Below are 25,326 nucleotides of genomic sequence, written 5' to 3'. Positions count from 1 at the left end.
GGACCAGTTAACTTAAAGCTTACATGACAGGTTCCGCCCCTTTGGTATTATCGCCCAATCAATGTTAAGCAGGGGAGGGGCTTGCCTACCACCTAGCCGTGCTCACCTATCCCAGCGAAGGGGTGATCAGAAATCGAGTTTTGAGGGTTGGGATAATCAATACAGAGTTCACCAAAGCGCTACTTCCCCAGCTGAGAAGTGAAGCGGATATCTTTAGTTTGGAAAGAGAGGAGAGTGAGTGCCGATCTGCCCGGACACGATGGTTCCACTGTTGTATTTAGGAGGTTTGGTGGTTTTGTTCCTGCTGTGGATCAAAGTCAAAGGTCTAGATTACGTGATAGTTCACCAGAGGTGGATATTTGTGTGCTTGTTCCTGCTGCCGCTCTCCGTTATATTTGATGCGTATTACTATGCAAGAGCGTGGCTCATTTTCAAGATGTGTTCTGCGCCCAAACTGCACGACCAGCGCGTGCGAGACATCCAGAGACAGGTGAGCGTGTCCGCGTGAACAGGTGTCAGAGCTGCACTGTCCTTTTCAGTCATTACTATATAAATGCAATCCATCATTACTAAACTAATAAGGCACGCAGCTTCATTTCTATTACATCTCAATGTTTCATTCATGTTGCAGAGTCGTCCCTTTTAATTTGGGCCACCGTGATATTTAATGATCAATAACAATTACAGTCAAATAGTTAGTGATCATAAAGTTTCATGTGTTGTTTGCAGTGAGTCATGCTTGTGAAAACTTTAACAGGCTGCTTTTGATTCAGATGGGATAACATGTACTGTGTGTGTATATTCTGTGGATTACAAGCAGCTTTGTAAAGTTAAACAGTGGTGTGGCTTCACCTCAACTAATTAGACTCATTTAAAGGGAATCAGTTATTCAATAACTTAAACTTATTAACTGATCACTCAACAGCTGTATCACTAAAAGGATTTTGCTTATCCCCATGTCATGCAGGCTTTCATATACAGGAAAACTATCTTAGGAAAAATGTCCTCTCATATACATTGTCACCTAATGGATACCAACCATGACATCTCCATATGTGACATTTCAGGTGCGCAACTGGAGAAAGGAGGGCACTAAGACCTACATGTGTACAGGTCGCCCCGGCTGGCTCACCGTGTCTCTCAGAGTGGGCAAGTACAAGAAAACCCACAAGAACATTATGATCAACATGATGGACATTCTAGAGGTGGACACAAAGAGGCAGGTATGAGGGGGCAACAAACTCAACTCCAAGTGTTTCGTATCTGTGAACTCAACCAGAAATATTTGTAACTGATGAAACAGCATCAACCTGGGCTCAGTTCTGTCAAGTTCCCCAGATAGTAAGTCAGATAGTAATGAAAATACAATAGAGGTATTATTTTAAAAAACTGCACTTTGACATCTATCATTAAAACATATTACCGCAATAATAAAAACTTTCTATCTGTAGGGAAAAGAATGGCTATGTTAATTTACCACGTCTTGTTTTATGATGTGAATGGCAGCTATTTGATTGATTTTGTCTGTTTATTTATAAAACTCAGCAACAATGAGCCAATCAGATAAAAGTTGGGTGAATTATTGCAATATCTTAACCAGACATTAATGTTAAGTGTTAAAACTTTGAGAGAAATTGAAGACCTAATTAAAAGTGGAAAACTATTCTCGACCAGCGACTGAAAATTATTGATCGTCCTTAACCCTTAGTCTTTAAGGTAGACTGAGCAGTTTATAAATGTCCATGTAGTCCATGCAGTCCAAATAGTCCAGACAGTGTTGGAATCAAACAGTTTGTACATGGATGGATAGACTGAGGCCATTTCTTACATTCACAGAAAGTGTTTATTTCTGCAAGGCAGATTGTCTAATTATTTGGCTCAATACTTTCATGCAGGCACGAGTTCCACGTAAATTGTGAGGATCTATCTTTTGAGACAAAGATAGAGAGGCAACATGATTTGGACATGTGTTTGAGGAGGGATAGTGTTGAATATAGAGTTGGCAGGCAGAAGCAAAAGAGGAAGCTGTAGTGAAGAATGACATGCAGAGGGGTTGGTGTGACAAAGGAGGGTGAGATGGAAGCAGGAGAACCTGCTGGTGGATTGTTACTTAAAAATATATTTGTTTTTTAGGTGGTTAGAGTTGAACCGCTGGCAAACATGGGTCAAGTCACCGCTCTCCTCAATTCCATCGGCTGGACATTGCCAGTGCTGCCAGAGCTGGATGACCTCACTGTGGGTACGTTGTGCTTTATTTTCATTGGAATCATGGATCGGCACCTTCTGTGGTTTCTGCAAATAGAGAGATGTACCGATGATGTCGACACCGATTTCACTGATGTAAATCCTGCATTTCCTCTGTCAGTCACTGCATCCTGTTTAGAGCCTCAACGACTTTTCTAATCGCATTAGAGGACTGATGTTGTAGCTCAAAAGACGAAACTGGGAGGAAATGGCTGCAGTGTTGGAAACACCCCTGGATTGGGTTTCATAATGGATTTCCTGATGCTATAAACAACGCATCAACAGTCTAATGTTTTCCAATCAGGTCGCAGTACATTCATTTATCCTCATGTCCACACACGCGCGCACACTCACAGCAGGCAGATGTTCCTGTCTGCTCATGTGTCCGCCTGGTGTTGTACTCACCCGGGTAGAAATTGAATTAGTAAAGGACGTTTATGATTCTCTGTCCTCTCTCAGGTGGGCTAGTGATGGGTACCGGCATAGAGTCGTCATCCCATATTTATGGGCTGTTTCAGCACATCTGTGTTGCCTATGAACTGGTTCTAGCTGATGGCAGTTTAGTACGCTGCACAGAGGTGAGTATTGATTTTGTGTTAAGTATATAGATGATATATGTCTGAGTCCAGGAGCTTGTATTCTAAAGAGAGTTTTGTGGGTTAGTATGCCATCCTTGCACTCATGCGTTACTAAATTATCTCTGCTTTTTGAGATAACAAAATTATGATTTCAATTACGCTGTCTCTGCTTTTATATTTGAAGAAATATCCATAGGCAGTGAAATCAGCTTTGCTCAGATGGAGTATCTGGTGTTCACTATATTAGCATGGTTTTAATTCATGGTAGAAGGTTCATTAGCAAGAAAGCACTAAAATTCCACCATGAAAAATAACTATGGAAACTTTTACCCTCAGTTTCAGTGGATAGAAACATTTCTCCTTCTTAGCTCACCTGGTCAAAGGACCAGTGAGCTAATCTGTTTCTGCACAGTTCACAAATCAGTACTCCTCCTCAAGTTATGATCAGATTTTAGTGAAACTTGTGCACACTGATCACCTAATGCAAGGGTGGGCTATTAATTTTCCTAATAGGCCACATAAGAAACTACGACTGTTTCTTCCATTCTCTTCCACGTATCCTTAGCAGGGTCGCATAGGAGGGTGCTGGAGCCTATCCCAGCTTAAGCTGAACTCAGTTCTGCTAAATAATAACTTCATCTCTTTATAAGTTTGATGGTTTTGCCCTCTGCAGCAAGCCTAGTTTTTCATGTGGCCACTTGGGAAAATTAATTGCCCACCCCTGATGAGTCTTCATCCCAATTGTGCTTAAGATCAGTGTCACATTGGTCATTTTACAGGCAGTTTTACATTTTTCATAACAATCGCTAGTAGTCCTAGATTTTAGCTAAAGGAAATTCATTTGTCCTGGATATGATTCTGAGCCTCAATGACAATAGATTTGTATTCTCATTAGTTTGTGTAATACAGCCAACCAATAACAACACAAACTATAGTTTTCTTTCTGTACTTCATACATTTCAGTAACCTCTGAATTGGGGTGAGCTACTATGTCACTGATGTTATGATTATCATTTTTGTCTCTGTTTAGTCTATTCTAGTTAATATTATCTATTTTAAGTCCTTCTGTTTACCAGAAATGGGCAAGAATTGAGTAAAAATTCCTGCGTAATTCCCTCTAACGCTCTCGAGCTAAAAATAGGCTATTTATCAGACGTTGTTCTATAATGTAGAATCAAAAGATGACAACTGTTTGCTGGTAAAATAAAATAACTAAACACAGTAATGTGGTTCATCAAAGACAAATACACTGTGTTCCAAGCCCCGTTTCTGGTTTGTCACACTTGCATGTTATGATTTTTCACCCCAAAAGCAGACAGCGTGATCTTTGTGAGAAGATAAACTGGTCGCTACTGTGAAGTATGTGAGAAAAACTGAGACAAATAGCCTAATCTCAGAAAGCCTGGCTCTTCACCGTCATATTCAGAAGAGGGCCACACACTTTTGAAAAAAATTTTCTTCTTCATAAAGGAGGAGAACACGGATCTATTCCACGCCGTCCCGTGGTCCTGTGGCACTCTGGGCTTCTTGGTTGCCGCTGAGATTAAAATAGTCCCAGCTAAGCCTTGGGTGAAGCTGCACTATGAGCCAGTCAGAGGGCTTGAGAACATCTGTAAACGCTTCACCGAAGCTTCTGCGAACAAGCAGAACACATTTGTTGAGGGACTCCAGTATAGTCTGGATAGTGCTGTTATCATGACAGGAACCATGACTGACCACGCAGAGCCTGACAAGGTAAGGCATCTTTGACTGTGCTTGCGATTTGTTTTCATTTGTTTTATCATATTAACCTTCCCGTTTCCTCTTCAACATCAGATTAACAGAATCGGCCTGCACTTTAAACCCTGGTTCTTTAAACACGTGGAGGGCTATCTGAAGAAAGACTGCGTTGGAGTTGAGTACATCCCTCTGAGACACTACTATCACAGACACACACGCAGTATCTTCTGGGAGCTTCAGGTACTCACACACAACAGATTTTATCTGCTTTAGGATTATATTGAGGGGGTGCATAAATCTGTCACATTTTAGCTTGTCATCATCTTACCAATTTGCTGTCTTACTTCTCTTTAGTAGGCTCTAATGCATGCTCTTTGTCTCTTTCTGTCTCTCTATCCCTATCCCTCACCCTCACACACCATTAGCCATTAGTGAGGAGGGCTTGGCATCCTTTGTTTCTGTAACAGTAAATGGTGTGATGAATTATGCATTGTATTGGTTTGACAGATTTAGTTGAGTCACCTCTGGGCTTTTGGATGCTCTGTTTTCCAAAGGATTTTGTGTTTGTTGACAGTGCAGGGAAAAGCAGGCAGAAACAGGGCTTAATGATGATTTGATTAAATCGCTAACTGACAATCTGTGATAGGAATCGTTTTTGTTGTTGGACATGGTGGCGTCAGACCGTGATTGGTAGGTTAACACTGCCCTCCGGTGGAAAGTAAGAAGACTAAAGCCAGTACTGATGCTACCATGCTATTTGACACACTGATCAGGCACAACATTATAACCACCTGCCTAATATTTGGTCGCCCAGTCGAGACATGGACTCCTCTGGACCCCTAATGTGTACTGTGGCACCAAGATGTTAGCAACAGATCCTTAATCCTGAAAGTTGTGAGGTGGGGCCTCCATGGATTGCATTTAATTGTCCAGGATTTGCTTGTCCCACAGATGCTTGATTGGATCTGGGAAATCTGGGGGCCAAGTCAACAACTCAAAGTTTTTGTTGTGCTTCTCAAACCATTCCTAAACCATTTTTGTTTTATGGCAGGACGCATTATCCTGCTGAAAGATATCACAGCCAGCAGGGAATACTGTTTCTGTAAATGCTCTCCAACATTGCTTAGGTAGGTTGGTACCTGTCAAAGTAACATCCGCATGGATGGCAGGATCCAGGGTTTCCCAGGAGAACAATGCCCACAGCCTCTGCCGGCTTCCCTTTTCCCTATACCACATTCTGCTGCCAGGTATTCATCAGATAAGAGATGCACACACATCTGGCCATCCATCAGAACCACCATTAAATTTTTGGGCAGTTTGAGCTACAGCTTGTCTGTTTGATCAGACCACATGAGCAGGCCTTCGATCCCCACATGCATCAGTGACAGTGATTCTTGGCGGCCCATGACCCTGTCGCTTCCTTGGAGCACTTCTGATAGATACACAGATTTGGAGATGCTCTGACTCAGTCGTCTAGCCATCACAAACAGTTGTCATAATGTTATGCTTGATCAGTATATGTCAGAATCAATAATATGTCAAATGTAGGGTCAACAGTTATCACAATATCCTAGTACATCTGGTCACAGCTTGCTATTCTAACCCTGGTCTGTGATTATGAATCAGTTCTCTGTGCAGCTTACAGTTTCAAAGCAATTACTTTTTACTTCTAATTTTGGGCTACAGACTGTGATTAATAAGAAGAATCCTAATGTTAGGTTTTGTATTGTTGATTGTCATTTATGCTTAGAAATATTTAACCATATATGCTTAGAGGTGTATAATCAATTGTGTAATGATAGGACTGTGATCTTTAGCAGGCTGCAAAGGCTTGGTGTGTATTCCACACTGGAATGCACACCTACATCCTAGGAGCATGGAGAGGTCGTACCTTGTTTTATTGTTTTATGGTAGGATTAACGTAGCTACGTCTGTTCTAGTCTAAGTGCTTTTTGTTTAGATGAACTGTTGGATTTTCCAGACCAGCAGGTTAAGGAAGTCGTTTATGGGGTCACACTTTGACCACACACACACACACACACACACACACACACACACACACACACACACACACACACACACACACACACACACACACACACACACTATTCTTTGTTTACATGTATACCTATGTAAGATGTTATATGTTAATGACCCTATGCATATTCATGTAACCACAATAAAAGGAGTGCTATGGGGAACCTGGCTGAGAGTCTGACGGAGGTCGAGTGGTGGAACGACACTTGGCTCCAGGCAGGACTCCCTCATGCATGAGTAACATGAAGAACTTTGCCTACTTGTGTCTTGCTTTGCAGTGTAATTATATTGTCTTCAACGTTCCAGCGGATGGGTTCAAGCTACAAACCTATCACCTAAAATCCTGTTTTTATATATTGTAACTTATTTTGATAGCAGAGTCGTGGTATACTGTATTTTCAGGACTGTCATATTTAATTAAAATTCTCACTGTGATAGAAAGAAAACTTTCAAGAAAGAAGAGTTTTTTAAAACCTGATTTTCTTTTATTTTTACGTATGTTTGTGTGTCTACATGTTCTGTTTCTTTTGAATTTTAAATTTTAAAAATATATAAACAGAAAAAAAAGGATGTGATCTGTGATTTTAAAATCAGACATTGAATCATGAAAATCAAGTACAGGGAATTCTCCACTTTAAAAAAAAAAAAAAGAGTCAGCACTCTATTACAGAGGGACGTTTTAGTATCTCTGCGTACATTTGTGCCTTTTCTGCAGGATATTATTCCGTTTGGCAACAACCCCGTGTTCCGCTGGCTTTTCGGCTGGATGGTGCCTCCCAAGATCTCGCTGCTGAAGCTCACCCAGGGAGAAACCATCAGACGTCTCTATGAGCAGCACCACGTGCTCCAGGACATGCTGGTACCCATGAAACATCTGCAGGATGCCATCACACGCTTCCACAAGGACATTGAAGTAAGATGTGGATATGGATATGGATCAGTGTGCCGGGCACTTAGTTTATGTATGAGGTACTTGTGCTTTAATATTGAAATTGTTTGTGTTGTTTTAGGTGTACCCACTGTGGCTGTGTCCATTCCTGCTGCCACCAGGCAGAGGGATGGTTCACCCCAAAGGTCAAGAGGAGGAGCTGTATGTAGATATCGGGGCTTATGGGGAACCTAAAGTCAAACATTTTGAAGCTAAATCGTCAACAAGCCAGCTGGAGAAGTTTGTCAGAGATGTTCATGGGTGAGTCTCAAATTAAGCAAACAAATTGAAGCATCTGAAACAAAAGTGATATGAAATATTTTGCTTTAATTCACACTGCTTTTGCTGTTTCGTTGGCATGTAGATTCCAGATGTTGTATGCAGATGTCTACATGGAACGAGAGGAGTTCTGGGAGATGTTTGATGGACAGTTGTACCACAAATTGAGAGATGAATTAGGTTGTAAAGAAGCCTTTCCAGAAGTCTATGACAAAATTTGTAAATCTGCCCGACATTGACCCCTATCTCCCATCACCTGGTGCCTGAATTCAGCCCCGTGTCGCAGATACACGAAGCTTCTGTCGGCAGCTCACGCTTTCGTGAAAGCTGCTACATTTTGAATGTTTCTAGGAAAAAAAGAGAGCTCAAAATTTTCTAAAGTGGGACTAATCACACTGAAATACTTATTTTGGAAACCAGCCTGTGGGGACATTTTTATCAGTGGGACAAAGAAGCAGAAGCATTTTATTATGAAGGGTTTTTTATGACTTTTTTGCCTTCATATGAAAATGCAATGCTTAGTTCATCTTCAAACTGTTTAATACTGCACATATTATGCAACTTCTCCCTGTTTGGCAATTTTGTCTTATTGTTCCCCTAAGTGCCATACACTTTGAAGACATGTATAATACATGGTTCCTGTTTTTCAGTTTTAAAAAGTATATATTGTAACTTATTTTGATATCAGTGTATGGTTATACTATATTTCCAGGTGTGTATAACATGTAATTATAACTTTTCCTACAATAAAGCTCATTGCCATGCCTTTTTCCCATCAGTTATTTCACATTATTTGAAATGTCAGATAAATTATAGCCACCCATTTTATAACTAGTTTTTAACAAGGTTATTATAATCAACTGAAACTATACTAGGAATTAAAACTACGTGTGAAAAAATACTATCTGAAATAAATACATTAAATAAAAATACAACAGAAACATATTTAGTTTTGTCATTCTGGTAAAAGTCTGTACAGTGAGTATGAGGAGGCATTGTTGTTTTTATTTAACATTGAGGCTGGAATGTTTACTTTAATGAGTGTCCAAAATACGTCCCGTTCCTCTCCTTGAGGAAAAGACTCAAAAGAACAGGTGTGGTTGTGAACTGATCGTGGCTCAAGAGTTGGAAGTTCGCCTTGTAATCGGAAGGTTGCCGGTTTGAGCCCCGGCTTGGACAGTCTCGGTCGTTGTGTCCTTGGGCAAGACACTTCACCCGTTGCCTACTGGTGGTGGTCAGAGGGCCCGGTGGCGCCAGTGTCCGGCAGCCTCGCCTCTGTCAGTGCGCCCCAGGGTGGCTGTGGCTACAATGTAGCTTACCATCACCAGTGTGTGAATGGGTGAATGACTGGATGTGTAAAGCGCTTTGGGGTCCTTAGGGACTAGTAAAGCGCTATACAAATACAGGCCATTTACCATTTACCCAAACCTATGCACAACTTTACAGACTACCATCTACATGCTGTAGCTGCTTACTGTCACCAGAGGGCAGAGCATGTAAAGCTGATAATCGAAACAGAGATTATACTGAAATGCAAAGTAAGACCTGATTACATTAAAGATAATACTGCAAGAGGCATTCCAATACAATTACAGGCTACACAAGATAAACGAGACACTTTAAACCACATCATAGATAAATGTAGCCGCAGTAAAATATCTGCCTTCAACTGCAAAGTATACAAAAGAAGACATGCAGAGGTAGATTAATGAACTCACCACATACTTAGACAGTTGGGGGTCACCGACTGTGTCTGCAGAATATCCAATCCTACATTCCCATGTGGTCTGTAAATTTGTGGTTTGCTAATTTTGAAGATCATGCTTTAAAACTAGTGTCATGAGCTATTAAATTACATCGTTTTACTTCTAGAGGGACACGAGGAGTGGGCTATTTTCCAAAGTCATCCTAGTTACCACAATTAATTTTTTTAATTTATTTTTTTCTTACTGCAGAGTGTATGGAAACTTTTACCCGTTGAGGGGGAACGAGTATCTGCTGTTAAGACTACACGGGAAGTTTTTCCAGGGGACATCTTCGCGGGTCCGCCCTTTCTACAGACAGCGATAGTAGCTGCCAGCCGGTTTGGTAAGTTTACTATAAAGTGAACTGCAGCAAGGCGCCCGCAGTCTTTTGCCAGCACAGGTAGGTTCTTCACATTGTTTATAGCATTAAGTCTTCTTTCTTTTATCATTATAAAGCTCTCAGTTAGCTATTCAGTAAACGTTTTATAAAGTGAGTCACACAGTTAACCTTAGCTACCTGTTAGCTGTCAGTCAGTGTAGTTTTGTTACTACAGCTACCCAGCAATTTTCGTTAGCCGTGACTTATTATTGTAAAGGTGACTTTGACGATTTGTAGAAGCCACACGACTCGTTAAAACTTAAAGCTATCGAACCACCTTCGAGTGAAAAATTATCACAGCACTTCTGAGTTGTAGCTGAAGTTCCCTGTGTAGTTTTATGTGCAACAGAGGTGTTCCAGATTAACTGAATATTTTCATGCCCAACACATTAGACACCGCCTCTGCAGCTCCTTAAAATAAACTACGTATTAAATAAGATGTATCTGTTGTCGGTTTACTGTATTTAGTACGATTTTCGTAATTTTATTAATTTTGAAAATATATTAGTTTCCGCAACCTAACAGGAAAGTTTCTAAAATCGTTTATTGCATGTATTGTTATTTGGAAAGATCGATAAGCTTTGTTTGTAAAGCTGTGTCAAAAGTTTATTGCTACTGTGGAAGATTTGCCACAGTAGCAAATAATTTCCTGATAATTCGGCATTTAAAGCCAACATTTGTAGCTAATGGCACTTTGATTTTGCATGTTTGCAGCTGAGTACTCCTGCTAGTCCTCCATTCAGGGGGGAAAAAGAGGAAAACCCCAGGTGGTGGGAGAAAAAGCATTACCTGTTTTGCACACTTGATCCTAGAGGAGAGGGAGGCCGTGGAGAAAGCATGCCCACTGACCAAGAGCCCACCTTCACTGTGAAGCTACTGCAGCTGATTCTGATCTCCACTTATTGGGGGATGCAGATTTGGGTCACGTTCGTTTCAGGTGGGTATAAACATGCACACAAATACAGGATAAGAGAATGATAGGAAGTACAAGTGGTCAATAAAGAGATACCTGTTTAGTTTATAATCATTACTGAAGCACAGTTTTTTTTTCTAGTGAAAACTGGAGAAAAAACCCTGGTATCAGTGTAGTCTCAGCCATCCTGAATGTGACACAATTGGATCAGAGTGTGTGTTCAGTATGTCCGGGGGCAGGGGGGGTTGTAACAGTTCTGCAAAACCCCAATTTATGTCATACTTCGGTTTTTAGGTTTTGGTTCTTACAGGCCCATCACTTGGCCATGACTAAAAGAAATTAGTGCCACTATTCTGACATATTTGAATTTCACTTGGTAACTTTACAGTCTCTAAACATGATTGCTTTCACCAGATTACTCATTAACACCACCACATGCATATCATGGGACAGAAAGATGAGGACAAAACGATACCGTGGATGTTTGTGACACACTTTTAGTTTCAGAATCATCAAGCATACAATGCTTTTAAAGTGCAATACATTGGTTGCACCTGGCTTTTTGTAGCTTGCAAAGTTTACACATATTGAATTTGTTATTATAAGGTGTGTACATTCCTTGCTTATGGAGGAATGCCCTTCACAAACTTGTGACCTGACCTTCCTGTTAGCTTTAACGCTGCAGTATGTTTCTTTTCTTTAGTGTAACTGTGGTCATATTATGTCAGTGCCACTAAAAACTCTTCATGTAAATGTATTCCTGTATCTATATTATATAATTATAATTTTGAGATGAAACTTGATTTCAGACTTTGTTGTTACTGCTGTGAGATAATAAAAAACTTTTTTTTTTTTCTTTAAATAAAATAGTATTGATTTTGCCTGTGGAGTTAATGTCCTCGATTCTGCTCAGGTTTTGTGATGAACAACCACCTGAACAGACACACGTACGGCTTTATTCAGAGTCGTCTGGTCCCGTTCTATCTCCACCTCGGTTCAGCCTGTGCTTTCTTTAACCTCACTATCTATGCTGTGTATCACCCAAGTGACATGTTGGATGACAAAGAAGCCTTTCAGGTATGTTTTATCATATCATTACATTGCATGACACTCATTTTGAAACATTTCCTAAATCTTTTTCTCTGCTTTTGCCACCAGATCTTCATCTTCTTTGTGTCCGTGACGGTTTCGGCCGTCAATGCTCAGTGGTTTGGCCAAATGACATCAGAGATTATGGCTGACATGCATCTTATTGAGCAGGCATGCGGACTGGGTCAGGATATCGGGCTGTCATCCAACCGTGAAGCTTACGCTAAACTATGTGAGACGGATGTCAAATACAGACACCTCAGCAGCCGCCTTTGGCTCTACAGACTGCTGTCCTCTCTGTGCAACCTCTGCTGCATTGGCTGTAACTTCTACAGCCTATGTTACATGGCCGAGAACCTTGTTGCACTATAAAGCTGACACATCAGGACTGTTGGAACCTTTAAATCAGTCCTTACAAATCGACAAACACTTCATTTTTTAATTGAACTAGAACGATAGAACGATAACGATATGTATCGCGATATAACTTTTACTCGATAGAGAAATTAAGCTATCGCGATAGACCTCGCCGCTCTTGTCCTCTTAAAATAAAAAAAAAAATAAAAAAAATAAAAGTTTAGCCAATCCAAACTAAGTAGCGCAGCGCCGAACCAATCACAGCCGCAGCGTCACGTCGCGTGACTTGTTACGTACAGCACAAGTGCCAAGCCGCACGTGTGTTTGTTTGGGAAGCAGCCAGCGGGTAATGGAGCCAGCGCGTAATGGAGGAAATGAGTGTGCCGACTAGAAAAATCAACCGAGCGTGACCGAAGAGAAAACAGATGATGGTTTCAATGCCGGAGAGATTGTCGAACGGAAGAGCCATAGGAGTTCCGTTGTGTGAAGGTATTTCGGCTATTTCAAGTCTGACAAAAAACAGAGTAGCGTGCACTGTAAATTGTGCCGAAAGCAAGTCTGGAAATACAATAAACTGGTGCATGCGTCACACTGTGCGCCACGTTATTGTTTCGGTGAAAAGAATTTCTACAATACTGTTAATTCTACTCTCTGCAGTGTTTAAATGCTTACATATACACACAGTTACTGTCCCTCCACACATACGACTCGGTTCTGCTTCTATGCCCCAGCTTTGTTTACTTTTTCCCACCGAGGCTTCTAGACTTCTGATTGGCCAACATTTAGGCACGGTTAGGAATCTAGCGCCACCTGCTGCTTTGGCATGTTCATAGCAGCGTTTTCCTTCATTTCTGCCTTTGTGTGGACGGGATTATTTTTTAAAACGAAAACGGAAAATCTCCGTTTTCAAAAATACCCGTGCACGTGTGGACGTAGCCTCAGTCTCTGACTGGAAGCGCTAATTCGTCATTCGGCTTTTGTCAGACTAAAGTAACTGTTAAAACTGTTTGAAAAGCTAAGCTATACAACAAGGAGAGATTGAGAATTTCCTTTTAGTTCTCAGTTTATTTGATATTGACAAAAGTTAGTCAGTTTTGTCTGTTCTTCTGTAACACAAACTAAGATTTATTTTTACAATTAATATTTTGTTTCTAAGTGGAATTGACAATTTAGTCTGTTTTGTTTGTTCTATTTTGAAACTTAAACGCTTTAGCGGCTGCCTTTTGTGTAGTTTGCAATATTTGCCTTTTATTTATCTGAAAAAGTCTCATGTTCCTTAAGTACATCTACCCTGTTGAACTTATTATAGGAAATAAATATTTAAATCAAAACAAGCTGCTGATTATTTCACATTTTACTTGTGAGCAACGGCACATTTAAATCTTACAAATATAGTTATTTGGCTTATATCGTGATAGATATCGTTATCGACTGAAATGAAAAAAACATATCGTGATATGAAAAAATCTCATATCGCCCAGCTCTAAATTGAACCTATAACTTATATATTTAATTCATATTGTCTTCCTCTGTAAAGTGTGCAATGAAATGTCAGGTAAGCCTAGTTGCCCCTCCTAGCGCCTTTGGGAGTAATGAAAGGACACTGCCTTGTTTCTCTCATAAGGCTTGTGGAGAGGTGAGTCAGTGAGTGCAGTGTGGAATGCCTCAACTTTCACCTAGTTTGCGTTCACGGTGTCGGCAGCCTGTAGATTTCCTTTCACTACAACAGTTGCCTTAATAGTAACATCGAGCCAGTGGATTTTTTTTTAAGCTTTGTTGTAGCAATACAGAAGAGGCCACATCAGAAAACAACCCAATCCACTTGATATTTTTATAAGTATGCAACAAAAGGGCCCCTTTAGTTAGGGAAACTGCTCCAATTCTGCTCACTCCCACTCTTTCTGGTTGGGTGGAGTTTTTATCCCATATTTAGGGTAGTGTCACAGGTTTGTTTAGCTTCCCTTTAAATTGCTTTAAGATTGTGTGGGTGTGCGTGTGTGCTTCATGCTTCAGAGTGCAAGGTTGTACTATCTTTAGTTCTCCTAGCTCCTGTTGAGATGAAAAAACACTTTTACTGTGGTATGCATTCGGCGCTGCTTTTAGCTGTGCTGTGCATTAGTTAAACTGTAAACAGCTCGTTTGTATTTATTGAGGCGAGGGAGGAAGACTATTCTGCCGTACAGCAGGTCAGTCTAGTTGTGAGAGTCGTCTAACAGGTAGACCCTTGATCTCCTGCTGAGATAATTGTTCTGTTGATCAGTGTAAATCAGTGGTGACAAATGGCATTAAATAACTATTTTTGTTTAACAGCTTTGATGGTTGTAGTGATCTGCTGTCTAGTGATGCATTGATCCAGAAAATAGTGTGGGGACATGTTTTTTGATGTGGTTGAAAGTATTGGAATTTGCTGAGTTGATGTGGGTCTACTTAGGCTAAATGTCTGTAATAGTAATAATAATAGTGCCCCCAGAATGTCACAATGAAACTGAAAGACGTACATTAATACATGTGCAGTAACGTTTCCATTACCTCTTGAATTTACCTTGGCCGATAAACATCCTACAAGGTGTTGCATCCTACATTACTTGATATCATGTGTTCAGTGTGAAAGGCACTTGTACTGGCACTTACCAGAGGTGATGCTGGTTGAGCAGACACTCATTTGACCCCTTTTCTTCTATCCGATATGGCAGGAGACTTGCTAGTACACACGGCACACACTACTATGGTTCTAGTACATCTAGACTTGTAGCTCAGGCAGGTCTGTATTAATTTGCCAGCAAGGGTTCTGCCTACTTGTGGTTATAATCAGCAGCTCTAACACTTTACATAATTATTACATCATAATACATTCAGACTTTCTCTTTGGATCAAATGGGGAAGTGATGCATAGCATCGAGCATAAGAACACCCATTGTGACCTTCCGGGAGCCCCGTAAGCAAATGTCTGAAGACCCAAATGAATCTCTGCATTTGATGTTTTCACTTAATATCCAAGCATGGCCTCTGTAAAAATTTGAACCTTGCATTTTGTCTAAAAGGAGAATATTATTTTGTATATAATGGTGAAGATTTAAAGTATTGTTTGGTCTGTATCTTGAATTCCTTGTGCTTTATTTTATAAAACCTCAGTTTGTTGTACATTAGGGTGTTTATGCACTCTCTTTATGGGGAAAATTATGTAGGCTTGAAGTGAAATCAATTTATATTTAAGTTGTGTTTTTCCACTACAGTTTTATCAGGCTGTTTTAGTCATAGTTTGAATATCTCTGAAGTCTTTGTTTCACACTCTGAACACTGAGGATCAGTGCTCATTTCTTTTAAGCTGTGTCTTTGCACATTGAAATGTTAAATCCCTTCCTGCCAGTGACGGTTGCTCCTTTTTGTACCTGCCTGGTTGAAATGCATCAATGTGTTTCATCTTTCTTCTGTTTGTAGCACATGTCTATGTAAAACTGCCGTTAACACCAGCACTTCCATAATTGAGAATTTACAGCATAGTGTGGATGTTAAAACTGCTGTTTTGTTCAGACTGGACTGACGAAGGTGCCTTTTTATGTGCCCATTTGTGGGACTTTTAAAAAAACAAAAACAAAGCAATGCAACATTTGATAGCTGCACATGTAAGACAGGACACTGCTGTCTGTAAGTTCAGCCGATTTTTAATGTGTATATTGTATATCAATTTAAATGTGGTATGAGTATTTAGTTTAGGTTACCTTTTACATTAATTTGTGGATATTTATGACAGTTTAAGTTTGAGGTAATGGGTTTAGTTGTACTCTGACCTTGCTGGTCATAACTTAAATGAGAAGGTCATGAGTTGTTAATGGTAGTGGGTTTGTATCCATGATGTTTCAGCATGTGACTTTTTGTATTCAAATTATTTTCTATAAATTTCATGCCTCAACCAAAGCTTGCTGGTTTTTTCTTTTATCTATCTTTTATCCCTCCAAAGTTGTACACTAATATGTTGCACACAATGTAAGATGTTTTCCATTCAACTCACTTTTATTTTATTTATATAGGAGTAGCTTCAAGAGGGGGGGAAAAAAAAAAAAACTCTTAACAGGAAGAAACCTCAGACAGAACCAGACTCAGGTAGTTGCAACCAACTGGTGCAACTGGCTGGGGGGGGAGGCTAAAAACACACTGGAGAGAGCAGAGCCTCAGCCTATGACTGAGGGAGGTTTCAGTGTCACCTGATCCAGCCTCAACTATGAATTGAATATTGGAGAAATATGCTCTCTTCTAGGCTCTTTGGGTTGATTAAGATGTTCTTTGTGCTGGAAATACATTTGATTTTAGGTAAGGGAGGTCCTTTGGCAGATTCCACATTCAGCAGCACACAAGGCCCTCTTCTTAGCTGTGGTGATCTTGTGTGGTACTGCCCATCAGACTTCTTGTAGTTTGCCAATGTAACAGTGAATATACTTATTAAAAAGTAATTCATAACAGCTCAGCTGTTGTGTTAGATCGTTTTTCTCCTCTTGGCCTTTTATATCCGTGAGAGAATATATCCTTAATGCCTGCTTCTGTGCTTCATGCACTAGATTGAAGTATGACTGAAACGACTTTGAAATTACTGACTCTGGGAGTCTTTGCATATTTGGATTGAGCAGCACTGGTTTACAGACTTGTACCAACCACATGCTTCCATGGAGTGCCAACTCATACTTCTGTACTGTCTGGTCATTAAGAGGAGTTAATAGTGGGATTTGTGAGGGCTTTGATGGTAACTGAAAAACAAAATCTTGCTTTCTACAGCATTTGCTGCCTCCTAGTGGTGGCAAATTAGAAAATAATTAAGGTAGAAGCCCTTTTGTTAAGCTTAGTGCGTACTAAACTCTACATTTATGCCTTTAAAATGCTAAATCGTTCCTGAGGAAAACAGTGTTTTAGAGTAGATCTCAGTGCACATTATCTAGTATAAAACTTTAAAAGTGGGCCAACAGCATTTTATTAAAGGTGTTGCAGAAGGGGGCGCCATCATGCTACTGTAGTTTGTGAAGAGCTGGAAACGTAATATTTAAACAGTCAGTTATAGAGCCGTTGTTTTTGATAGTTTCTGTGAAACTAGAAAATGTTTTTACTTTAGAAACACAAAATCTGGCTAAACAGGGAATGCTAATGATGCAGATGTTAAAAAACATCAGTTTGGCTAACATTTTTATGGTGTGTCATAAAAAGGCACACAGCTAAGAGTCTCTGGTTGGAGCTGAACTAGAGAAGCTGGACTTAGCCTTGGAGGATAACTTATCAACCTGTGAGGTAAACTGGCAGATATTTAGTCTTTTCATCCTGCATTGCTGTAATCAATGTGGCACTTTCCCCACCAGGGAGTAACAAAGTCTGAAAAGTACAAAGACTGTAAAGTAACTCATCATAACTTTGAACATTTACTCAGCATAAATGCTATCTTACCACGCAATCCTACAAAACACTCAAGTGTGTACTCTGAACATTCTGTTAGATGCTGGAATGACATTACAGCAATGCAAACAACCACTGCATTAAGTTAAGAGTTTTTAATGTAAAAAATACATTGTGTTCCAGCTACAAGATCATGGGTACTGTGTTTGAGATGTGATCAGCATCTACAATTCACTAGCCACTCCACCTACAAATTAATAAGTCTAAAAAAAAAAAAGTAATAAATATAAACTGATGATATTTGTTTTGTTTTTTTTTTAAAAGCAGACACTTGTACCTGATAATTGAAAAAAGAAGGGGGAAAAAAGAGTTCCTCTCATAGTACTTAAAAAAACAACAACAACAATAAAAACCCTGAAACAAATTTCAGGAACATACATTAATCTCAATGACTGTAACAGGAGGCGTGGCTGTTAGTCACTCTTCTGCAGATGCTACCTCAGTTAAAAGTGCGATCACATTTTGTCAAAAAACACAAACGAATGATCCCCTTGTACAAATAACAAACCATATATACTGTTTGTTAATTCTGCATAGAGAGAACCAGTTACAGCTTTAAGAGTCCACAACAAACTTTCTCTAATACTGAAGGAGCAAAATGTAAACTGTCATCTCAAATTATCACCCCAAAAAAGAAGGCGATACTATTTAAAGCCACAATCCTTGATGAGAACTGATGGCCTGCTGCCCATCCGCTTTGGTTGTTTTGAAGGATGAGGTCCGGTCAGTGTCGTTACGTGTGTCTTTAACAAGCGTGTGACAGTGTTTGCGCAAAAAATAAAATAAAGTATGGAGACAAAGAGTTAAACGGAAAATGACAGTGTCAGTGCATCTCACTGTGCTCAGAAAGGCATCTATAGTTACATTCCTTGTAAACAGCAAAACTGAAAGGCAAGAACAAGGATTGTGCCTTTTTAAATAACTTCCTTAATATTCCCATTGACTCATAAGTACACACCAATGTGTAAAACCAGCTGATCGCGCCTGTGTTCCATAATCTCAACATTTAACTTTAAATGTTCTGTCTAAATATCAAATGTTTGTATAAATATTTTTCACCTAATGTTCCCTTATTCTCAAAGCTCACAAGAACAGTATCAAAATACAACATAAAAAAACAACAACAAAGAAGCTTATCTAAAAATCAACCTACAAACACTTGGGAGGGTTTCGTCACCATGGTAGCAGCAGAGAGGCATGGCAATGGTACTGCTCCATTTCCACAAAAACACACTGCGGAAGTGTCTGAAACACTGTTCCCACCAATCCCATGCCTTTACTGCCAAAATACTCCATAAATTACACTTTTACTAAAAAATAGAGTTTTTTTTGTTCATCAGCATAAGAATAAAAAAAACAAAAAAACAATCCAGTGTCTGTCATACAACCACCTTGCCCTTGATATCCAGCTTGGTGTTTTCATTTGCTTTGCTGGACTGTTCCTCTGTAAGAGTGATGTACGAGTACACCAGGCTGCCAGCAATACTGCAACAAAATTGAGAGAGGTGACATGAAAATGTTGTATCAAAACAACATGCTACAGCACATCAAAGTTGTAGAACTAGAAATAAGATCCAGCTGACACATCTGAATTCCCGCAGGGCTGGAATACAATATTATCTGTGTTAACAGAAACTTTTTATTTTCCCACCAGAAGAACAGATGCTGAGAACAGTTTGTATTTAAACTGAGAAACAAGAATTATCATGCTAGTGCTCATCATGCTATATTTAATCAGACTGTTTCATTTCTGATTCTGTATCAGATTTTTCATACTTCAACAGAAGTAACATTTTGTGCACCACTGCCCAATCTGCATAAAACTGAACCCCTACAGCCCCTCCTGTAGGTGGTGGGATCACAGGAGGGCAGACTTGTAACTACTTCAGGCTAAGTCTGTTCAGGCCCCTGTGGGCCATTCCCAGTTCCATGGTGGGACCCTGGAAACCAAGTCCCAGGCAGGATAAGCTGGTCCATTGATCTTTTGGCTCATATTGGTTTTCTGAACCACTCCAAGTTTCCTTTAGGAGACCCAACCAGGGGAAGATTGCCATTCACAACATAGTTTCTGGGATATTTGGAAAACACAAACCCCTCTGCCACATTAAGGTGGCAATTCACAGAGGGGCAGTGGCCCAATCCTCAGTTTCTAGGACTAGCTAGCAATACATGGACTGTAACTTCTCTGGTGACGCTTGTGGTGTATGGGGTTGAGATACTGATTACATATAGTTGGGATCTGTAACCAGTTTCTTACAGAAGAGCTGGACTTTGTTCCACTTTGGAAGTGTCCCAGATCAGATTACTAGATATATTATATATTATTATTTTTTATTTTTTTTTGCACTAACTTGTCTTGTAGCACCTTGGTTCCTGGAGGAACGTTGTTTCGCCTCACTGTGTATTTTTAAACTGTATATGGTTGAAGTGACAATAAAGTTGAACTTGAACTTGGATATACTTGCATTCTACTACTACCAGAGAATATGCTCCAACTACACGGGTCCTGAGTTCTCACTCCCCTAGGGGAAGGTCTATGCCAGGGTATCAGAGAGGAGGGGGTGACATTATTTAACCCTCAGATTCAGGAGAAACATGAGATCTGTTTACCTTATGTTCAAACCTAAGAAGTTAGTCCATGAGAAAATGTAGTCTCCACTGAGTACCATTCCAATGTATGTCACCAGGACATTCTGTAAAAATGGAGAAAACATTAACAAACCTGAGCATTTTGCATTGTTTTGTATTCAACAGTTCCCTCAAGCACGCAGCTCACCTTAATACAACCCACGATAGTAGTTGTTAATGCTGAGTTGTACTGTGTACACAGCACAGTAGAATACATCAGAATAAACCTAGGAAAAATAAATAAGTAATCATGTTGTAAATCACTCAACGTTTATTGGAGCCTGAAATTGGATTTCAAAATGTTAATGCAACATTGTAGACAAGCTGCAAGACAGAACTGAGACTGCAATACCGATCTAAGAGCAAATCACAGAAATTTGCCATCATCCAGATGTTGCACTGATAGTGAATTCACGCATGCCACATTTAATCTCAAGCCTGTAACTTACCCCATGACACACGACAGGGTGAACTGGGTGAGGAACAATGCATCCGACCAGCCCTCATATTCCACTGCCTGAAAGGAGAAGCAGAGTATGGGAAACACAAACTGACAACTAACAAATACATTAAACATTATATTTGTGTCAGCATTAAAAGCAAAGAAAAAAACGATTGAAACACGTTTGATTAGTAAAGTAAAATATTACATTAGTGGTTTTTGATGTGTAATGTCACGCATTCACTTAAAGAAAGTGAGCAGCCTAAAAACTGAGGCGTTTTAGTTTATATCCATGGTGGTTGCTCAGTCAAGGGAAGTACTTGATGCTGCTGTAATAACTCTGCTAGGTGCATAATAGCATCTTTGTGCCTTTCTGGCTGCTGGGCCCCAGCTGGGCAACCCAGAATGTCTGCCAACACTGACCAAATGAAAAGACAGCTCATATTTACGGCACACACCCATGCTTAGACATATGTTCGCTCACTTAAATGCAGAATTAAACCAAGCAATAACTGGTCGGTACTGAAATCATAACAGCTCTGGTAAAAAAAAAAAAAAGCATTAATTTAACAAATATAGTGTTAAAGTAGTAGAAGTAGAATAATAAATGCTAACTCCTCACCTTCTGCATATCTCCAGTCACATGAGCCAACAGCAGAGTGGGAATTATCATAAATAATGCATTGTAGTACAATAATCCATATTTCCCCAACTCCTGAAAAAATGAAAAGGGTAGAGAAGCAGGTGGGAAGGGAGCAACAGGAAAACACAAGTAATATGCAGAGCCAGAACAGAGTGCTATTCACAGGTCTTTCAGTGCATTCCTCACTAAGTAGCATACAGATGTCATGCATGGCACCACCTAAGACTTCTTGTGTATGCTCTGTTTCACATGGCTTCATCGGCTTCACCCCCTCACTCATACACACCCCTCTCGTAGTTGGAGCTCAGTCCTAGGAGATGGCGCTCCATAGGCGTCATACACTAAATTTGGATCGGCCCTTGCAGAAACGTGAGAACTGAGTAGTTCAGTTTGCCCTTGTGACATTAAATATGACTTGAACGAGCTTAAACAAGACATTTCGGAGTCAGTCCAAACAGATCTGAAGACTAATCTAAAAAAAAAATGTTTAGTTAAGCACAATGATATTTTACCAAAACAATGAATCACAAATATTTTCTCTTAATCTAATCAAATTAGTGGGAGTAAAAAGAACTGACTCAATGTATTTCCACACGCCAAGTTCTTTTGAGCAAGATACTGAAGGACAGTTCGAGTTCTCTACATTCACACGTAATCAGCTCAATGCCAAATACAGCTCCCACCCAACAATGGTCACTATTCATCAGATGCTGCCATCACATACCTTTGCGTCTAATTTTTGCTTTACATAGGCTCCGTTGGCTGCAGTCAGGATGTCGTTCAGGAGAATGAACATGTAGCCTTGCAGGTCAAATGATAAGTCAGCACTAGGATCAGAAAGAAGAAAAGGCAATCGAAAGTGTCAAGAAAATAAATAATGTGTTCAGTTGGCTAACATTTAAGCTGTAGTTAAGCTGCATTTAGGCAGGGCTCCTTTACAACTTCCTTGAAGATAATGGCAACTAAACTTGGACCTATATCCCGACAAAGCACCTCTTTGTAGTGAAGGTAAATCTTGGTTAACAGCCAGCACACCTGGATTTAGTAGAACTTACCTCGCGGCTATAAATGCCCCAAGGATCATTGTAAACACTGTCAGTTGAACTGGTCTGGAGAATTTCTTCCTGCCACAAATTAAATACAGTAAAGAAATTCAATATGACCACTTAGAACTGGAACCGAACAAAAAAAGGACCAGTAAATGGCGAAGAAAAGTAGGTTATCTGTTGTGTGGGATCTTACTTGAGCAGAAATCCCTCGGCCAGCATAGTGAATAAGATCGAGAACCTCCTGAGGACTGTAAACATGGGCAGACTGGTGCACCAGGGCGTAAACGGTGACAGAAAATCCATTAAACGAAAAACATCAACATTAATAGCCAAATAGTTTTTAACTGTGTGAATTTTTACAAAATGTGGAGCTTACTTTAGCCTTTTGGTTCCAAATAAACCAGTGATTTGATTTCCCACATACAGGAGAGGTAGAGGAAATGTCTAGGGAAAAAAAAGGAAAAAAAGGATAGGGAGGTTTTGTTAAGTAGGAACAGCTCCAGCATGGTTAAATGAATTTTCTGATGGACAGGCAGCGATCACCATAAACCTGACCTATTCCAGTTTCGGGGGGGGGGGGGGGGGCAATGCCATTTTTCAAAGGGTGAAGAAAAAAATAAAGGCTAATATATCTAATGCATATAGAGTATGCTAGTTTTCAGCAATATATTTCAAAATCTAGTTAGACACAGCTTGACTTAATGCATAAATGCTTTGAGGTTACAAGCCACTTACTCTATGTGTACAGTGCTTAATGTGTCACACAATTTGGGGTTCAATATTTAGCCCAAAAACATTTATACCTTTCCAATTAAAAGATAATAACTCTGTATACTTTCTAAACCACAGTCACTTCAGGTACTGCAGACACTGCTAAACTATTTCTAATGAATCTGTTTTCTTTTTTTAATGTCAATACTGATATGCTATTAATGGGAAAATAGTTGCTTATATTGGCCAAATTATACATGTTAGGCCTCTGCATTTGATATTTGGACTGTTTATTAAGAGATGAACAGACTGCATATGGACCTCTGGAAACTAGTAATAAATGACTGGTACTCTTCATTTAGAATATCTCACCTTGCGAGGTATGGTCTCATCGCAGTCTGGGAAGCTGATCACCCTTGCAGCCTTGCCCACCCACAGCACAATCACGGTGGCTAACATCTGCACAGAGATTCATGAAGAAATCAGTGTCGATACCTGCCTGGTTTTAAGGTGTGGTGTCAGCTTGGTTAACGTAAAAGAAGAAGTTACACGTATCACGTACTTGTCCTATTCCGACACATATCGACGACGGGAACCTGAAAAAGTAGATGAAACTCCAGTAAATTTTAATGCTTTAGAAGTTCAGCACACTGTAGTTAGTAAGCTAACCTCGTACTTAACACTCAAGGGTTAAAATGTTGCCCAACACAGGCAACAGAAAGAGAGGCTCCCTGCAGTGTGAACCACAAGATTACCATCACTGGATAAAAGTTGCCGTTAGGCTAATCAGCACCGTGGTGTTGCCTGCTCTGCTCAGCCTGCACAACTTCCACAAGCTAGGTTAGCTAGCATGGAAACAGCTTATCGACCGTAACCGTGACAGGCGTTACCGCTATGCCGTTACCTGTAGTTAGTGAGAACACTCTTGTTCACCACGACGATCAGGAACGAGCTGAGACCGTAAAACCCGGCAGCAAACAGCTTCACGACCAGCGTCGGAGGTTTGTCCGCCATCCCCGACAAGTTCTCATTCCTCTCTGAGAGTCGGCTCTTCCCCTGCCCATCACTTCTTCACTGTAGGCTCACCCACCTACACACACACACACACACACACGTTTCACAACTTCCGCCCCAAGTCTGAGCATCACATTACGCGCAACAAATTTAACCACGAAATTTAACCATGAAATGAACGAGTTTTTTTGTTTTTGTTTGTTTGTTTGTACAAATCTAGCACTGCGAATGAAATCACCAGCCAGGCTTAGCTTATTTTTTGCATTCTACTTTCTTTTGACATGGAGCATTAAACTTAAAGCAAGAATCGGACGGATATTTGATCTTTCCTGCAGCTTTATTATCCCCCCAGCTTTCACAAACACATCTGATTTACAGGCAGGTCGGCACTTCCCGGTTTTTAACCTGACATGTGATGCGATTAGTCCAATCACAAATTAGAAGGTTTTTGTTGTTGTTCTTTATTACATGTAATGTAATAGGCGAGATAAGTTATTTATTCACCACATTTCAAACACCACAGCTAGTCAAGATAAATTCAAAATCCAAGATAAAAGATAATAACGGCAATAACAATAAAAACAACAAAAATTAAAACAAGGGCGATGGCATAGCTACACTGTTAGTTAAAAGCAACCGTGAATCTAAAGCTGTGCTCTTTACAAAATAGCTAGGGTTGGAGACGATGTGACCGCAATGGGTAGCTGGTTCCAAAATGCCCAAATGCAATAGATATTTATTGAAAATGTTTATGGTGGCAACTACGAAGGCTATAACTAGGCATTGCCTCCTACAGGGCAATGGGTTGTTTGGAAGAATTATAATAAAAATACATTTAAAAAACAGAAATGTACATATGTGAACTGCTAGGTAACCAGATCTTGCAGACCTTGAGATCTACTAGGTTTGTATACATTAAACACTATAGATTTATATTTAGGGCCAAAATCATTCAAAGATGTATAAACAATCTGTAATATTTTAAATTTAATTCTGTATTTTACTGGAAGCCAATGCAGGGAGACGACAATTGGAGTGATATGGGAGGCCAAGGAAAAGATCATTGCAACAGTCTACAGAAAAACAGGCATGAATGAGCTTCTCCAGATAAAATATCCCAGTTTAGCCAAATTACTAA

The 25,326-nt window shown here is 39.9% G+C and overlaps 3 protein-coding genes across 3 annotated transcripts; 2 read left to right on the top strand and 1 right to left on the bottom strand.

The window, feature by feature from the left end:
- Positions 1–126: 126 nt before the first annotated feature.
- dhcr24 (24-dehydrocholesterol reductase) lies at positions 127–8,072 on the top strand. Its single transcript, XM_080878134.1, has 9 exons — positions 127–490; positions 1,068–1,223; positions 2,134–2,239; positions 2,704–2,822; positions 4,293–4,556; positions 4,638–4,781; positions 7,294–7,491; positions 7,589–7,767; positions 7,871–8,072. Exons 1-9 carry the CDS (start codon positions 260–262, stop codon positions 8,022–8,024), a joined length of 1,551 nt encoding a protein of 516 aa, XP_080734260.1. The 5' UTR covers positions 127–259; the 3' UTR covers positions 8,025–8,072.
- Positions 8,073–9,775: 1,703 nt separating this feature from the next.
- LOC308394030 (transmembrane protein 205) lies at positions 9,776–15,864 on the top strand. Its single transcript, XM_080878136.1, has 4 exons — positions 9,776–9,930; positions 10,624–10,846; positions 11,736–11,899; positions 11,981–15,864. Exons 2-4 carry the CDS (start codon positions 10,747–10,749, stop codon positions 12,281–12,283), a joined length of 567 nt encoding a protein of 188 aa, XP_080734262.1. The 5' UTR covers positions 9,776–9,930; positions 10,624–10,746; the 3' UTR covers positions 12,284–15,864.
- A 2,077-nt stretch (positions 15,865–17,941) lies between these two features.
- On the bottom strand, positions 17,942–24,476 carry LOC308394029 (nucleotide sugar transporter SLC35D2-like). The gene is made up of 12 exons (XM_080878135.1): positions 24,079–24,476; positions 23,737–23,770; positions 23,547–23,633; positions 22,840–22,907; positions 22,657–22,728; positions 22,470–22,538; positions 22,139–22,241; positions 21,394–21,486; positions 20,779–20,846; positions 20,478–20,556; positions 20,312–20,394; positions 17,942–19,186 (listed from the first exon to the last, which is right to left on the bottom strand). Exons 1-12 carry the CDS (start codon positions 24,186–24,188, stop codon positions 19,081–19,083), a joined length of 972 nt encoding a protein of 323 aa, XP_080734261.1. The 5' UTR covers positions 24,189–24,476; the 3' UTR covers positions 17,942–19,080.
- Between the last annotated feature and the right edge of the window lie 850 nt (positions 24,477–25,326).

Source organism: Rhamphochromis sp. 'chilingali' (genome assembly GCF_963969265.1).
Source record: "Rhamphochromis sp. 'chilingali' genome assembly, chromosome: 3".
NCBI classification, from domain to species: Eukaryota; Metazoa; Chordata; class Actinopteri; order Cichliformes; family Cichlidae; genus Rhamphochromis; species Rhamphochromis sp. 'chilingali'.
Note: the sequence above shows the minus strand (reverse complement) of the source record. Positions and strands in the feature narration are given on the sequence as shown.

Bases quoted from the DNA above. Each gene is read 5' to 3' on its own strand.
- dhcr24 (XM_080878134.1), top strand. From the start codon at position 260: ATGGTTCCACTGTTGTATTTAGGAGGTTTGGTGGTTTTGTTCCTGCTG. The intron at 1,224-2,133 runs GTATGAGGGGGC...TTTGTTTTTTAG, and splicing joins AGGTGGACACAAAGAGGCAG to GTGGTTAGAGTTGAACCGCT. The intron at 7,492-7,588 runs GTAAGATGTGGA...GTGTTGTTTTAG, and splicing joins GCTTCCACAAGGACATTGAA to GTGTACCCACTGTGGCTGTG.
- LOC308394030 (XM_080878136.1), top strand. From the start codon at position 10,747: ATGCCCACTGACCAAGAGCCCACCTTCACTGTGAAGCTACTGCAGCTG. The intron at 10,847-11,735 runs GTGGGTATAAAC...GATTCTGCTCAG, and splicing joins TTGGGTCACGTTCGTTTCAG to GTTTTGTGATGAACAACCAC. The intron at 11,900-11,980 runs GTATGTTTTATC...TTTTGCCACCAG, and splicing joins ATGACAAAGAAGCCTTTCAG to ATCTTCATCTTCTTTGTGTC.
- LOC308394029 (XM_080878135.1), bottom strand. From the start codon at position 24,188: ATGGCGGACAAACCTCCGACGCTGGTCGTGAAGCTGTTTGCTGCCGGG. The intron at 23,771-24,078 runs GTAACGGCATAG...CTACTTTTTCAG, and splicing joins AGTGTTCTCACTAACTACAG to GTTCCCGTCGTCGATATGTG. The intron at 20,847-21,393 runs GTGAGGAGTTAG...TTCTCCTTTCAG, and splicing joins TGACTGGAGATATGCAGAAG to GCAGTGGAATATGAGGGCTG.